This window comes from Oncorhynchus nerka, linkage group LG13 (genome assembly GCF_034236695.1).
Source record: "Oncorhynchus nerka isolate Pitt River linkage group LG13, Oner_Uvic_2.0, whole genome shotgun sequence".
Classification (NCBI taxonomy): Eukaryota; Metazoa; Chordata; class Actinopteri; order Salmoniformes; family Salmonidae; genus Oncorhynchus; species Oncorhynchus nerka.
Genome location: NC_088408.1, coordinates 24,451,802 through 24,469,907, shown reverse-complemented (window position 1 = coordinate 24,469,907; position 18,106 = coordinate 24,451,802). Strand labels below are relative to the sequence as shown.

The window sequence follows — 18,106 nt, the reverse complement described above, 5'->3', positions numbered from 1 at the left end:
CTACTACTACTACTACCACTACTACTAGTAGCTGCTGCTACTACCACTATTACTAGTAGCTGCTACTACTACTTCTACTACTAGTAGTAGTAGCTGCTACTACCTTTATTACTACTACTACTAGTAGCTGCTACAACTACTACTATTACTACTAGTACTAGTAGCTGTTACTACTATTACAACTACCACTACTACTAGTAGCTGCTACTACTACTATTACTACTCGTAGTAGGTGCTACTACTACTACTACTACTACTAGTAGTAGCTGCTACTACTATTACTACTACCACTACTACTAGTAGCTGCTACTACTATTACTACCACGTGTAGCTGCTACTACTACTACTGGTAGTACTAGCAGCTACTACTACTACTACTACTACTACTACCTTGACTACTACTACTACTAGTAGTAGCTGCTACTACTACTACTACTAATAGCTGCTGCTACTACTACTACTACTACTACTAGTAGTTGCTGCTGCTACTACCACTACTACTAGTAGCTGCTGCTACTACCACTATTACTAGTAGCTACTACTACTACTTCTACTACTACTAGTAGTAGCTGCTACTACCATTATTACTACTACTACTAGTAGCTGCTACAACTACTACTATTGCTACTAGTACTAGTAGCTGCTACAACTACTACTACTACTAGTAGTAGCTGCTACTACTATTACTACTACCACTACTACTAGTAGCTGCTACTACTATTACTACCACGTGTAGCTGCTACTACTACTACTAGTAGTACTAGCAGCTACTACTACTACTACTACTACTACCTTGACTACTACTACTACTAGTAGTAGCTGCTACTACTACTACTACTAATAGCTGCTGCTACTACTACTACTACTACTACTACTACTACTACTATGCTGCTGCTACTACTACTGTGACTACTACTACTACTAGCTGCTACTACTACTAGTAGCTGCAGCTACTACTACTAATACTAGTAGCTGCTACTACTACTACTACCACTACTACTAGTAGCTACTACTACTACTGGTAGCTACTAGGACTACTACTACTACTAGTAGCTGCTGCTACCACTACTGTTACTAGTAGCTGCTACTACTACTACTACTACTAGTAGCTGCTAATACTGCTACTACTACTACTACTGCTACTACTACTATTACTAGTAGCTGCTATTACTACTACTATTACTAGTAGCGACTACTACTACAACAACAACCTAACAACCTAACCTACTACTACTACTACTAGCTGCTACTACTACAACTACTACTATTACTACCACTTCTACATTTACATTTAAGTCATTTAGCAGACGCTCTTCAGTACTACTATTACTACTAGTAGCTGCTACTACTACTTCTACTACTAGTAGTAGCTGCTACCACCATTACTACTACTACTACTACTAGTAGCTGCTACAACTACTACTATTGCTACTAGTACTAGTAGCTGTTACTACTATTACAAATACCACTACTACTAGTAGCTGCTACTACTACTATTACTACTCGTAGTAGGTGCTACTACTACTACTACTACTACTACTACTACTAGTAGCTGCTACTACTATTACTACTACCACTACTACTAGTATCTGCTACTACTATTACTACTACGTGTAGCTGCTACTACTACTACTAGTACTAGCAGCTACTACTACTACTACTACCATGACTACTACTACTACTACTACTAGTAGTTGCTACTACTACTACTACTAATAGCTACTACTACTACTACTACTACTACTACTACTACTACTACTACGCTGCTGCTACTACTACTGCGACTACTACTAGTAGCAGCTACTACTACTACTACTACCATGACTACTACTACTACTACTAGTAGTAGTTGCTACTACTACTACTACTAATAGCTACTACTACTACTACTACTACTACTACTACTACTAGTACTACGCTGCTACTACTACTACTACTCCTACTACTACTACCATGACTACTACTACTACTAGTAGTAGTAGCTGCAACTACTACTACTACTACTAGTAGCTGCTACTACTACTACTACCACTACTACTAGTAGCTGCTACTAATACTACTACTACTACTAGTAGCTGCTACTACTACTACTACTACTAGTAGCTGCTACTACTACTACTACTACTACTACTACTACTACTACTACTACCACTACTACTAGTAGCTACTACTACTACCACTACTACTAGTAGCTGCTACTACTATTACTACCACTACTACTTGTAGCTGCTACTACTACTACTAGTAGATGCTACTACTATTACTACCACTACTACTTGTAGCTGCTACTACTACTACCACTACTACTAGTAGCTGCTACTACTATTACTACCACTACTACTTGTAGCTGCTACTACTACTACTACTACTACTACTACTACTACTACTACTACTACTAGCTGCTACTATTACTACTACTGCTAATAGTTAGTTCTACTACTACTACTACCATGACTACTACTACTACTACTAGTAGTAGTAGCTGCAACTACTACTACTACTACTAGTAGCTGCTACTACTACTACTACCACTACTACTAGTAGCTGCTACTAATACTACTACTACTAGTAGCTGCTACTACTACTACTACTACTAGTAGCTGCTACTACTACTACTACTACTACTACTACTACTACTACTACTACTACTACTACTACTACTACTACTAGTATCTGCTACTACTATTACTACTACGTGTAGCTGCTACTACTACTACTAGTACTAGCAGCTACTACTACTACTACTACCATGACTACTACTACTACTACTACTAGTAGTTGCTACTACTACTACTACTAATAGCTACTACTACTACTACTACTACTACTGCTGCTGCTACTACTACTACGCTGCTGCTACTACTACTGCTGCTACTAGTAGCAGCTACTACTACTGCTACTGCCATGACTGCTGCTACTGCTGCTGGTGGTAGTTGCTACTACTACTACTACTAATAGCTACTGCTGCTGCTGCTACTACTGCTGCTGCTGCTAGTACTACGCTGCTACTACTACTACTGCTCCTACTGCTGCTACCATGACTGCTGCTGCTGGTAGTAGTAGTAGCTGCAACTACTACTGCTACTGCTAGTAGCTGCTGCTACTGCTACTGCCACTACTACTAGTAGCTGCTGCTAATACTACTACTACTACTAGTAGCTGCTGCTACTACTACTACTAGTAGCTGCTGCTACTACTACTACTACTACTACTACTACTACTACTACTACCACTGCTACTGTAGCTACTACTGCTACCACTGCTACTAGTAGCTGCTGCTACTTTACTACCACTACTACTTGTAGCTGCTGCTACTGCTAGTAGATGCTACTGCTATTACTACCACTACTACTTGTAGCTGCTACTACTACTACCACTACTACTAGTAGCTGCTGCTACTATTACTACCACTACTACTTGTAGCTGCTACTACTACTACTACTACTACTACTACTACTACTACTACTACTAGCTGCTACTATTACTACTACTGCTAATAGTTAGTTCTACTACTACTACTACCATGACTACTACTACTACTGGTGTAGTAGCTGCAACTACTACTACTACTACTAGTAGCTACTACTACTACTACTACCACTGCTACTAGTAGCTGCTACTGTACTGCTGCTACTGCTAGTAGCTGCTACTACTACTGCTACTACTAGTAGCTGCTACTGCTGCTGCTGCTACTACTACTACTGCTGCTGCTACTACTACTACTACCACTGCTACTAGTATCTGCTACTACTATTACTACTACGTGTAGCTGCTGCTACTACTACTAGTACTAGCAGCTACTACTACTACTACTACCATGACTACTACTACTACTACTACTAGTAGTTGCTACTACTACTACTACTAATAGCTACTACTACTACTACTGCTACTACTACTACTACTACTACTACGCTGCTGCTGCTACTACTGCGACTACTGCTAGTGGCAGCTACTACTACTACTACTACCATGACTACTACTGCTGCTACTGGTAGTAGTTGCTACTACTACTACTGCTAATAGCTACTGCTGCTGCTACTACTACTACTACTACTACTGGTACTACGCTGCTACTACTACTACTGCTCCTACTACTACTACCATGACTACTGCTGCTACTGGTGGTAGTAGCTGCAACTACTACTGCTGCTACTAGTAGCTGCTACTACTACTACTACCACTACTACTAGTAGCTGCTGCTAATGCTGCTGCTACTACTAGTAGCTGCTACTACTACTACTACTACTAGTAGCTGCTACTACTACTACTACTACTACTACTACTACTACTACTACTACTACTACTACCACTACTACTAGTAGCTACTACTACTACCACTACTACTAGTAGCTGCTACTACTATTACTACCACTACTACTTGTAGCTGCTACTACTACTACTAGTAGATGCTACTACTATTACTACCACTACTACTTGTAGCTGCTACTACTACTACCACTACTACTAGTAGCTGCTACTACTATTACTACCACTACTACTTGTAGCTGCTACTACTACTACTACTACTACTACTACTACTACTACTACTAGCTGCTACTATTACTACTACTGCTAATAGTTAGTTCTACTACTACTACTACTACTAGTAGCTGCTGCTACTACTACTACTACTACTATTACTACTACTTCTACTACCACTTCTAGTACTACTATTGCTACTACTACTACTATTATTACTACTACTACTACTACTACTACTACTAATACTACTATTATTGTTATTATGATACTACTAGTAATCTGACAATACATACAGAAGCGTTAGTCAGCGTTAGTCAGACTCACCTTCAGGATAACAGTCCAGGACACCATCAGCATCCAGCATTGGAAATCCATTCTCATCCCTGATTAAAAACATTCCTGGAGGACAAGATGGGAACACCAGCATGGTCGTGGTCTCCTCTGTGGTCATTTCAGTGGTGGTTGGGAGCGTGGTTGGTTCAGGTGTGGTCGTAGTAGGAGGTCTGGTTGTGGTTGTGGTTGTGGTTGTGGTCCTGGGTTTAGGCCGGTCCAGGCCAATGACGGGTTTGCCACCCACAGTCAGGAACTTGTCTTTGGGGTTGACCAATGGTTGGCTCTCCCGACCATGACCGAACAGAGCCTGACCCTCCTGGTTCACCAATGGGCTGCCCTGGTGGTCTAGTAGGGGAGAACAAACAATCAATCTGTGTGAAAACCATTTGAGAAACAAAACAGTTAGATTTTGTGCTGTAAGTGTGATATATCCCTTTCTCCGTAATAAATAAGGGTAATGAGAAGTCTTGACATACCAACACATTTACAAAGCTCTTAGGAAAGTAGACCTGCAATACTCATAGAAACGGAGTTCAATAAGAGAAGGTATCAGTATACAGTATCTCACCAAAGATGGTGCGTCCATCCTCTCCCAGCACCACCCTCCTGGGTCGGCCCTGAGAGTCCTGGAGAACCATGCCATTCTCGTTCATCAGGACCCCCTCATCCAAGTCCACCACCTGAAGAAAACAACACATACACTCCACAGTGTTGACGACAAGACTCATACTGTCATAGGGAACATTACAAAAAAAAAGTCTGCATAATGGTTATCATTGCAGGTGAAAAGTCAACAATAAAAATGTCTCCTTTCAATCCCCTTGTAACTTTGGAATTGAGACACAGACACACATACCCATTTGGCTCCATCAGGCCCAGTGATGTACCTTCGTCCATTAGGTTTTGTGTTGTCATTAGGTGTGCTGGGCTCTTTGTCACTGGTCACTGTGAGATTGGGGCGGCCATTTTTACCGTTACCGTTTCCGTAGCCAGGCTTGAGGCCTCCACTGGGGGTTTTACCCCTGAGGAAGGGGTCTGACCGACTGGGGTAGCGCATCCTCATCCCCTGCCCCCCCAAAGAGTCTCTGGATGAGGAGGAGGAGTCCTGAGACCCCTGGGAACCCTTACTAGAGGAGGTCTGTCTGAGGGAGGGGAGAGAGAGGGAAGGGGGGGAGCCTCCAGTGCTAACACTAGTTCCCCCGTTAACCCTGTGGTCTGGCTGTGGCAGACTAGAGGAGGAAGAGGAAGAAGAGGAAGGGGATGTGTCTGGGTTAGAGGAATCTAACTGTGTGCTCTGTGCTGGTTGTGCTCTAAAGGGGAACCTAGAAGCCGTCTGCCTGTTTGTGAGTAGGGGGGATCTCACCCTCCCGTTGGGACCTAAAATGGGACGTCGGGGGAACGTAGAACTGGGGATTAAACCGGGTCTGATTCTACCAAGCTTGGGGTCCACATTCTCGTTATCCCCACTCTGGGACACCCTGCGGGTGGTACTGGGGGCTGAGGTAGTGGTAGTGGTGGTAGTGGTGGTAGTAGTTTTGGGGACAGGGGTTGGGTCTGTGACTTTCTCATAGATCTCCTTACTCCCCTCGTAGAGATAGTCCTCCTCATGGTCATTACTGCTGTCCTCCCTGATGCTGCTTCCTCTGTGGACTGGCTCACTGGAGTCTCTACGACCACTAGAGGAGGGGTTGGAAGAGGAAGAGGAGGTGATGGGATTCCTAGATCCACGTAGAATTGCACTCCTGTTGGGCAGAGAGGGTTTAGGTGACCCCGCCCTCTCCCCGTTCTTTAATGGGTAGAGGGTGGAGGAGGTTTTAGCATCTTCACTGGTCTCCTGCAATGCTGAGGTCCTCGATTCCCCTGAGGCTCCTGCTGCCCCCGTAGCTCCTGCTGCCCCCAATGCAACTGTCCTGGAGGGGGTTCCTCTAAGGAGGGGTCTACCTGCCCCAACGGAGGACGAGGAGGTAGTCCTGCTCCAGGGAACCCTCCCGTCCGCCCGGGGGGAGGAGGCCCTGCTACTGCTCCCCGTCCCTGTTCCAAACCTGCTCTGGTGACGGTTCCCAAAGGGGTTAATCCTGGAGGGAGGGGGTGCTGGGGTGTTGTAGTTGTTCTCCCCCCTCGCTCTCTCCTCTCTCCTGTCTCCCCTCCCTCCCTCTTCTCTCCTGTCTCCCCTCCCTTCCTCCTCTCTCCTGTCTCCCCTCTCACCCTCCTCTCTCCTGTCTCCCCTCCCTTCCTCCTCTCTCCTGTCTCCCCTCTCACTCTCCTCTCTTCTGTCTCCCCTCCCTCCCTCCTCTCTCCTCTCTCCCCTCCCTTCCTCCTCTCTCCTGTCTCCCCTCCCTCCCTCCTCTCTCCTGTCTCCCCTCCCTCCCTCCTCTCTCCTGTCTCCCCTCCCTCCCTCCTCTCTACTGTCTCCCCTCCCTTCCTCCTCTCTCCTGACTCCCTCCCTTTCTCATCTGTCCTGTCTCCCTCCCTCCCTCCTCTCTCCTGTCTCCCCTCTCACCCTCCTCTCTCATATCTCCCCCCCTCCCTCCCTCCTCTCTCCTGTCTCCCCTCTCACCCTCCTCTCTCCTATCTCCCTCCCTCTCTCCTCTCTCCTGTCACCCCTCCCGCCCTCCTCTCTCCTGTCTACCCTCCCACCCACCTCTCTCCTGTCCCCCGTCCCTGTCCCCTCTCTCCTGCCTCCCCTCCATCCCTCCTCTCTCCTGTCTTCCCTCCCTCCCTCCTCTCTCCTGTCTCCCCTCACTCTCTCCTCTTTCCTGTCATCTCTCCCTCTCTCCTCTCTACTGTCTCCCCTCCCTCTCTCCTCTGTCCTGTCCTCTCTTGCGTCCTCCTCTGAGGGATGTGTAGAGGATATGGTCTGGGAATTGGAAGTGGGTTCTTCTTCTTTTGTGGCCTTTGTCTCTGTGTTTTTGTAGTCGTTGTGGTCATTTTTCTCCTGGTGGTGTGTTGAGTCCTGCGCGTTAGGAGTATGTGAGCCGTGAGTGTGTGACGTTTCAGGAATCTTGCCTCCGGTCGATGTTGAGGCTGACCCAGGTTTGCGGAGTCCAGTCAGAACTCGGCCATTTTGATTCCCTCGAGACAGGATCCCGGGTTTCCTCCTGCCATAACCATATCCACGACCTGGCAGAGCAGGACTCCTACCCACAGAAGGTGCCTCGGCCTCGGGCTCTGAGATGGCCTGCTCTGTGGTGGAGGGGGAGGGTTTGGTTTCTGTGACACTGGGCTGCTCATAGGTGTTTTTACCCTCGGCGTAGTTGGTGACCGCATCGTCTTTCCTGATGGCTGCTGACTCCTGGCTGTGGGATGGGCTGGAGGACAAAGAGGAGGAGGAGGAGGCACTGTCCATTTCTGCATCCTGGGTCTTCGGCTGGAACACTGACCCTAAGCCAGATGTCCGGGAGAATTGCCGTCGACCAGAGTTGATGCGTCTACCGGAGAGAGGTTTGCGGAGAGGGTAGGAGGGTTTGGACGATGATGAGGAGCCCTCTGATGAGGGAACCTCTGTTTTGAGGCTGGGGCTAGAGGTCTCATCTACAGCTGGATCTTTCCCTCTCCCTCTGCCATGGCTCCTGTCCTCCTCCTCAGGTTCAGAAGGAACACCGTTGTTCTGAGTCAATGCTTCTTTCTTCTCCTCCAGAGCCTCGTTGGTGAGCCTCACCTTCTTCTGTTCTTCTGGATTGGGTTCTGTTGTTTTGTACTCCTCCTCCTGTTCATCCTCTGTTTCTGTCTCTCTCCCCTTATCTCTGGCTGAAGAGGTACCGCCTCCTAGTTGCTGATTGGTCGCCCCCTTCCTGACCGTGCCCCTCACATCTGAGAAGATGCTGTGATAGGAGCGTGTCTGGGTGAGTGGGTGTGTCCGTCTGGTGGCGGAGGATGTGGTCTGGGTGGGTGTGGTCAGCTGTTCGGTCACGGCGTCTAATTGGAGGTCGGTGTCATCGTCATGGTAACTGTCCTGTTCGGTGGTCCGAGAAGGTGTGTGGTTGGTTCTACGGCCTCCTTGGCCCTTGGAGTGATGAGTTGGTGGGGAGGCAGCGCTGTTGGCTGACAAGTAAGATGGAGTATTAGTTAAGTGTACAAACCATTAGAAATGCAACTATCAACACACACACATGCGGAAATGCACTCACACGCACGCACGCACGCACGCACGCACGCACGCACGCACGCACGCACGCACGCACGCACACACACACACACACACACACACACACACACACACACACACACACACACACAGTAGATGTGCTTACTGGTGCCACGAGGCACGGCCACACTGAAGGCTTTGGTTTGAGGGCCCTGGCCCCTCCTGTTGGTGGCCCTGATTTTGAAGATGTAACGGTCCCCAGGCTGGAGGCCGTCTACGATGGCTGAGGTGATGCTGCCACGGTATGTCACTGACTTCATCCCAAAGGGTTTCATGGCAGGAGCATAGGACATGATGTACTCTGAGCGGAGGAGTACCAGGATCATTACATAGCACCAACAATGTATGTGTTTAATAAACTGATGTATAAAGTGGTTTAGAATCGATGGATTGATTAAGTATTTAGGTGGGGCTTTGATTGATCAATTGAATAACTGATGGATTCATATTGATCAATTAGTTGAGTGTTTGACTGTTTATTTGTCAACACATATTTGACGAGAGATACAGATGTACACAGCAGGAAATGCCAAGTTGTAGCGTATTAAACATTTTAAAGTTTGTAATTTCCACTTGTAAGTGTCATACCTGATTTGCTATAACAAAAAATGTATCAACCACTTCAACAACGTCCATTAGTTATAATCCACACAATAATTCACATTTCCTTTTGCTGCAGGATTATTTCCCAGCTGTGAGAAACTGGTGAAATGTAGATCCTACATCTGTACAGTGAAATCATCTACTGAAGGATCAGAGAGGAGTGTCGTGCTCTGACCACGTATCCTCCCGTTGGGTTCCTCAGGAGGGTCCCAGGTCGCCGTGACGGCGGTTCCCTTCCCTCTCAGCGCCTTCACGTGAAAGTTCTCTGGAGGACCGGAGGGAGCTGAGCAGCACAGAGGACAAAAGGGATGAGAAGGAATGCGTACCGAGAGAGAAGACAGAAGCTAGGAGAAGAGAAGAAGGAGAAGTGGCTACTTGTACAGTAACAGTACTGTAGTTCCTGCCAATAGGCTTCAAATAGGGAAAAACTAATGTAAAGTTTGCTATACGTTTCCAGAGAATTCACCCCGGAGATCCTCTAAGGAAATGTAGACTAGAGCTCCAAGCAGCAGTCAGCTAGGCTGTATGAATGCTACAATATGAATGTTACACTCATGACAGAATATACTGTATGACACCAGTATACAGGATCAGTTAAGGGAGGATTGGAGTGATATACACCAACTGTGCTGAATTATGACATAAAGCAATGAGATGGAAATCACAAACTGGCAGAGGTTTCCATGAAGGTATTTTATTGGGGTCCCCATTGGCTGTTCCAAATGCAGCAGCTACTCTTCCTGGGATCCAGACAACATGACATTATACAGAACAGCAATAGACCAGAACAGCTCAAGGACAGAACTACATACATTTAAAAGGCCTACATATCAATACATACACATATTCTATCTAGGTCAACTAGGGGAGAGGTGTTGTGCCGTGAGGTGTTGCTTCATCTGTTTTTTAAACCAGGTTTGCTGTTTATTTGAGATGGAAGGAAGTTCCATGCAATAAGGGCTTTATATAATACTGTACGCTTTCTTGAATTTGTTCTGTATGTGGGGACTTAAAGACCCCTGGTGCCATGTATGGTGGGATAAGTGTATGTGTCAGAGCTGTGTGTAAGTTGACTATGCAAACAATTTGGGATTTCCAACACATTCATGTTTCTTATAAAAAGATGTGATGCAGTCAGTCTCTCCTTAACTCTTAGCCAAGAGAGACTGGCATGTATAGTATTTATATCAGCCTTCTGATTACAATGAAGAGCAAAATGTGTTCTGGGCCAGCTGCAGCTTAACTAGGTCTTTCCTTGCAGCACTGGACCACACGACTGGTCAATAATCAAGATAAGACAAAACTAGAGCCTGTATGACTTGCTGTTTGGAGTGTGGTGTCAAAAAAGCAGAGCATCTTTTTATTACGGACAGACCTCTCCCCATCTTTACAACCATTGAATCTATACGTTTTGACCATGACAGTTTACAGTCTAAGGTAAGGAGGGATTGAATGGAACAATCTGTATTAAATATGAATCAACGCCAAAACCTAGGATTTACCCTTAAATCTTTCATTGTATGACTCACGTGACTCTTTGAAAATTTAAATAAAGGAAAATAGCAGCTTTAATCAAGAAAATACCATTTTCCCTCTTAAAGGGGCAATCTTATATAAACCCATTGTTTCTTGAATGTAATTTATTAATGCCTCATGAGCTTAGTTCAACTGTCATACAACATCAGAAAACAAAATATAACCTTGTTTTACTCCAATGTTTGTAAACAAAGTACATGTAAATAAACACTGTAAAGCCTCATAACGTGGTTCAAACTATAATGTTGATATCATTGATGGTCAGTCTATAGTCTGTCTGTTAATCTGAGAGTGGTTACATCTCCGCAGCCACATCATTAATCCCTTTACCAAAACAGTCGCTTTTGTATTGCTTGAAATGTAGATTTCCACTTTAAAAGATGGGAAATGACATTGAAGACTTGGGGTTATCCTTTCTTTTCAGACAGGAAGTAAGACAACCTACCCGATTCTGGGGTCCTCTGGAACACAGATGTGCTCCACTTGCCATGGTTGTCTCTCTTGGAGATGCGGACAGAAAACTCGTACATCCTGTCAGCTGACAGGGTATCTATCAGCAGCCTCCTCTGGTTGGTCTCCTTGTACTCCCATCGAGCAGACTCACCCTTCTCCCTGTACTTCACTGTGTAGTGTCTGGAGAGGGGAAAATGGATTATATGACTTATCTCTCTCGCTCTCTCTCTCTCTCTTTCTCACAGACACACAAAAACACACACACTCTCTCACCTGGAGTCCCCAGGGAGGACCTTCTCCATCTCGATGGACGGGTCCACCCAGCTGATGAGGACAGACTGAGGGGACATGACCCTCACGCTGATGTCTTTGGCCTCATACTCCTCAGGCTCTGCATGGGGGATACACAACATACAACATGGTCTGGAGGTCTGCAGGTCTAAGCACAATTACCTGAAAATAAGTTACTATACTCTTAGAAAAAAAGGTTCTGTCTAGAACCTAAAAGGGTTCTTTGGCTGTCCCCATAGGAGAACCCTTTGAATAATCTTTTTTAGTTTCCAGGTAGAACCCTTTCCACAGAGGTTCTACCTGGAACCAAAAAGGGTTCTCTTATGGGGACAGACGAAGAACCCCTGCTGTACTCCCTCTTCACTCATGACTGCAAGGCTAGGCCTTGTTGCCCGATGACACAACAGTTGTAGGCCTGATCACCGACAACGACGAGACAGCCTAAAGGGAAGAGGTCAGAGACCTAGACGTGTGGTGCCAGGACAACAACCTCTCCCTCAACGTGATCAAGACAAAGGAGATGATTGTGGACTACAGGAAAAAGAGCACCGAGCATGTCCCCATTCTCATCGACGGGGCTGTAGTGGAGCAGGTTGAGAGCTTCAAGTTCCTTGGTGTCCACATCACCAACAAACTAAGATGGTCCAGATGTGAAGAGGGCATGACAAAACCTACCCCCCCTCAGGAGACTGAAAAGATTTGTCATGGGTCTTCAGATCCTCAAAAGGTTCTACAGCTGCACCATTGAGAGCATCCTGGTTGCATCACTGGTTGCATCACTGCCTGGTATGGCAACTGTGAGGGTAGTGCAGAGGGTAGTGCGAACGGCCCAGTACATCACTGGGGCCAAGCTTTCTGCCATCCAGGGCCTCTATACCAGGCGGTGTCAGAGGAAGGCCCTAAAAATTGTCAAAGATTCCAGCCACCCTTGTCATAGAGTGTGGCAAGCGGTACCGGAGCGCCAAGTCTAGGACCAAAAGGCTCCTGAACATCTAGTCAAATGGCTACCCAGACTATTTGCATTGTCCCCCCCAGCTCTCCCCCTTTTTACACCTCTGCTATTCTCTGTTGTCATCTAAGCATAGTCACTTTAATAACTCTACCTACATGCATATACTACCTGTATATACTCTCGGTATTGTTAGTTACTGCTGCTCTAAAATCCGTATTTTTTAAAACTGCACTGTTGTTTAGTGGCTCGTAAGTAAGCATTTCACTGTAAGAATACCTGTTGTATTCGACACATGTGACTAATACAATTTGATTTGATTTGATTGGAACCCTTTTTTCTAAGCGTGTGCATTACTGAAATGTAGTCTGTTTTTACATTGCTATATGATGAGAGGTGTTGAAATGGTGTAAAACTCTAAAAAGTGTGTTGTGTCATGTGGTTTGAGTGTTGTAATAATATAAGATAATAATATAATAATACAATATAATATAAAATTGTAATAATATAATAATGTATTAATTAAATATAATAATGTAGTAATATAATAATGTCATATTATAATAATGTAACAACACCATGTAGCAATATAATCATGTAATAATATAAATAATATAATATAATCATGTAATAATACAATATAATAATATAATAATGTAATAATACCATGTAATAATATAATCACATAATAATGTTATAATACAATATAATAATGTAATAATGTAATAATATAATCATGTAATAATATAATCATGTAACAATGTTATAATACAATATAATAATATAATAATGTAACAATATAATAATATAATATTATAATAATGTAACAACACCATATAGCAATATAATTATGTAATAATATAAATAATATAATATAATCATGTAATAATACATTATAATAATATATTCATGTAATAATACAATATAATAATATAATCATGTAATAATACAATATAATAATATGATCATGTAATAATATAATAATGTAATAATACCATATAATAATATAATCACATAATAATGTTATAATACAATATAATAATGTAATAATGTAACAATATAATAATGTAATAATATAATAATGTTATAATACCATACAATAATATAATCATGTAATAATGTTATAATACAATATAATAATATAATAATGTAACAATATAATAATGTAACAATATAATAATGTAATAATATAATCATGTAATAATACAATCATGTAATAATATAATAATGTAATAATATAATAATATAATGTACTAATATAAATCATATAATATAATAATGTAATAATACAATATAATAATATGATCATGTAATAATATAATAATATAATAATGTAATAATACAATATAATAATGTAATAATGTTATAATACAATATAATAATGTAATAATGTTATAATACAATATAATAATGTAATAATGTTATAATACAATATAATAATGTAATAATACAATAATGTAATAATGTTATAATATAATATAATCAAGTAATAATACAATATAACAATATGATCATGTAATAATATAATGTAACAATATTGTAATAATGTAATAATATAATAATGTACTATTATAATATAATCATGTAAAAAATATAATAATGTAATATAATAATATGATAATGTTAATTATGCAATAATGTAATAATATTGTAATAGTGTAATAATATAATAATGTAATAATATAATATAATTAGTAGCTTGAGTGTTGTCTGAAGAGGATTTCCTTGCAGCTGGATGTAGTTAATTAAGAGTGGTTATAAAGGCTTCTAAGGATGTTGTAAAGACTAATAACATGGTCATAAGTTGTACCTGGTGGAGCTTTTTTGGTCAGGGTGGCCCTGCTGCTTGGCGCGCTCCGCCCCGTTGCTCTCTGTGCCTGCAGTGATACCACATAGACGGACTCAGAAGCTACGAACAGAGAGACATAGGCCAGCGTTTAAACTCTACAACACACTATGGGTGGGCACTAAGCACACACAGTACATACTGTACTGTTCACACAACAATATACAAGAAAGACAACAAGTAGGCAACCAGTACGATGAAGAAAACTTTAGTAAACTATGTACAGGTAATATCTACAAAGAATACATACGCTGTAAGTAGGAGCAGATGAACCCTTATATAGCATCAAGACGCACAACTGCAACGCGTTTATAATACTGGACTCTTCTTCAGGCTGAGTTTTAGATGACCTGCCATTTAAGGGCCTACCTTCTAATTCCCTCATCACACAACAATATGCAAACTCAGTGTGAGAGAGATCCAGTTGCTCTTACCTAGTTTGAGGTTGTGTCTGTTTCTCTGGTCTGCCTGTGGCTGGGTGTGGTGTTGTTGGTGTTGGGACCTCTGGTCAAGCAGAGCTGGCCCTGCCCTAGCCCTCTCTGGCTGACGAGGGCCGGAGGACGACTGGGGGGGTCTCCGGATCCGCTGCCCCCTGGGGGAGGTTAGGCCTGAGGGGCGCAATGCCTCATCTACTCCTGTCTCTGTTCCTGTCATCACATGAATCCTCACAGGGGGGTCAGGCCTGGGCCGGGTGTCTGGAGTAGGAGATGGACGAGCTGGAAGAGAGAGAAAAATATCGCTGAAGTGCAGTATGGTTCACCTGACCCTGATAAGACCATAAGGAATCTCAGGTTCACATGCAGATCGCTGCAATCACTACTATGAGTTTCTATCTCAGCATTATGCTTTGAAATGTTTCAAATGCCGTGGAGTACTCAGGGAAACTCCCCATATGTCCCACTTTGCCCAAAAGGAATTATTCTCCAATAATCAAAACAAGTTACAGTATCTGAGACGCTGTAACCATTGGAGATGTCACAACGTGGACACAGACAGCGACCACGGACCACACAATCTTCTCATGTCATCTGCTGCTGCTTCCTGTTTCCTACTTCCTGATGTTATCACATGATATCTGTCTGACTCCAGCCTGGACAGTCGTCTCAGACAGACAGCCAGACAGTTCCGCCATCCATCTTCTCTTCCCCAGCCCTCCCGTGCTTCGCTGGCATGCCGAGTGATAGCATTGACAACATAATGAAAAACATGTCCCTCCCTTTCCTTTCTCTCCTCCCCCCCATCTCTCATCCCTCTTTCCCATAATCATTGTCAGATGAAAGGCTGTGCGGTCTTCTTTCCCTCAGAGTGAATGAATGCATTTGCAGCAGAGGTTGATACAATCCAGTCAGACAGAGTGATAAAGTAGATGTGGGCATAAGATAGGGTCATACAGGTTTAGTCACTACGCTCTTATGAAATGAATATGTAGGAGTTATTACCTGCTGGATCAGTGAAGGAGAGATGAGAAGAGGATAAGTGAAGAGAAGAAAGTAAAGAAGGATAGGAGGACAGGACAAGAGTTCCTGACAGGACAGAAGCAGTCTGTGTGTGAGAGGGTTTGCTGATCTATCTCTCCCCCTTCTCTCTCTCTCTCTCTCCCTATTTCTCTTTCACTCTCTCACTCACTCTCTCTCTGTCTCTCTCTTTGTCTCTGTCTCTCTCTCTCCCTATTTCTATTTCACTCTCTCTCTCTCTCTCTCTCTCTCTCTCTCTCTCACTCACTCTCTCTCTGTCCCTCTCTCAATTCAATATCAATTTAAGGGCTTTATTGGCATGGGAAACATATGTTTGCATTACCAAAGCAAGTAAAATAGATAACAAACAAAAGTGAAATAAACAATAGAAAATGTACAGTAAACATTACACTTCAAATGTCATATTATGTGCAAATAGCTAAAGGACAAATTGGAAAATAAATAAACATAACTTTGGGTTGTATTTACAATGTTGTTTGTTCTTCACTGGTTGCCCTTTTCTTGTGGCAACAGGTCAAAATATTGGGAGAATAGATATGGGAGTTTATCAAAATTGGGTTTGTTTTCAAATTCTTTGTGGCTAATCTGAGGGAAATATGTGTCTCTAATATTTTCATACCCTTGGCAGGAGTTTAGGAAGTTCCACCTCATTTTGTGGGCAGTGTGCATATAGCCTGTCTTCGCTTGAGAGCCAGGTCTGCCTACGGCGGCCTTTCTCAATATCAAGGCTATGCTCACTGAGTCTGTACAGAGCTGGTGTAACAGAGTCAGGTTTGTAGGCCTCCTTGCTCGCACACGCTTTTTCAGTTCTGCCCGCAAATTTTCTATAGGATTGAGGTCAGGGCTTTCTGATGGCCACTCCAATACCTTGACTTTGTTGTCCTTAAGCCATTTTGACACAACTTTGGAAGCATGATTGGGGTCATTGTCCATTTGGAAGACCAATTTGTGACCAAGCTTTAACTTCTTGACTGAAGTCTTGAGATGTTGCTTTAATATATCCACATAATTTTCCTCCCTCATGATGCCATCTGTTTTGTGAAGTGCACCAGTCCCTCCTGCAGCAAAGCACACCCACAACATGATGCTGCCACCCCCGTGCTTCACGGTTGGGATGGTGTTCTTCGGCTTGCAAGCCTCCCAGTTTTTCCTCCAAACATATCGATGGTCATTATGGCCGAACAGTTCTATTTTTGTTTCATCAGACCAGAGGACATTTCTCCAAAAAGTACGATCTTTGTCACCATGTGCAGTTACAAACCGCAGGCTGGCTTTTTTATGGCGGTTTTGGAGCAGTGGCTTCTTCCTTGCCGAGCGGCCTTTCAGGTGATGTCGATATAGGACTCGTTTTACTGTGGATAAAGATACTTTTGTACCTGTTTCCTCCAGCATCTTCACAAGGTCCTTTGTGGTTGTTCTGGGATTGATTTGCACTTTTCGCACCAAAGTATGTTCATCTCTAGGAGACAGAACGCGTCTCCTTCCTGAGCGGTATGACGGCTGCGTGGTCCCAGGGTGTTTATACTTGCGTACTGTTTTTTGTACAGATGAACGTGGTACCATCAGGCATTTGGAAATTGCTCCCAAGGATGAACCAGACTTGTGGAGGTCTTGGCTGATTTCTTTTGATTTCCCCATTATGTCAAGCAAAGATGCACTGAGTTTGAAGGTAGGCCTAGAAATACATCCACAGGTACAACTCCAATTGACTCAAATGATGTCAATTAGCCTATCAGAAGCTTCGAAAGCCATGACATAATTTTCTGGAATTTTCCAAGGTGTTTAAAGGCACAGTTAACATAGTGTATGTAAACTTCTGACCCACTGGAATTGTGATACAGTGAATTATAGTTTAAATAATCTGTCTGTAAACAATTGTTGGAAGAATTACTTGTGTCATGCACAAAGTAGATGTCCTAACCGACTTGCCAAAACTATAGTTTGTTAACAAGAAATTTGTGGAGTGGTTGAAAAACAAGTTTTAATGACTC

The 18,106-nt window shown here is 43.2% G+C and overlaps 1 protein-coding gene across 1 annotated transcript in view; it reads right to left on the bottom strand.

Annotated features, from left to right (window-relative positions):
• fndc1 (fibronectin type III domain containing 1) overlaps positions 1 to 18,106 on the bottom strand; it is a 127,318-nt gene that overhangs the window by 37,643 nt on the left and 71,569 nt on the right. Inside the window, exons 5-14 of the mRNA XM_065026281.1 lie at positions 15,075 to 15,356; positions 14,605 to 14,703; positions 11,828 to 11,945; positions 11,547 to 11,734; positions 9,741 to 9,848; positions 9,069 to 9,263; positions 7,643 to 8,859; positions 5,675 to 6,943; positions 5,387 to 5,498; positions 4,810 to 5,163 (exon numbers count right to left, since the gene is read on the bottom strand). Coding sequence (XP_064882353.1) covers positions 4,810 to 5,163; positions 5,387 to 5,498; positions 5,675 to 6,943; positions 7,643 to 8,859; positions 9,069 to 9,263; positions 9,741 to 9,848; positions 11,547 to 11,734; positions 11,828 to 11,945; positions 14,605 to 14,703; positions 15,075 to 15,356 — 3,942 coding nt within the window. The remainder of the gene's footprint in view (positions 1 to 4,809; positions 5,164 to 5,386; positions 5,499 to 5,674; positions 6,944 to 7,642; positions 8,860 to 9,068; positions 9,264 to 9,740; positions 9,849 to 11,546; positions 11,735 to 11,827; positions 11,946 to 14,604; positions 14,704 to 15,074; positions 15,357 to 18,106) is intronic.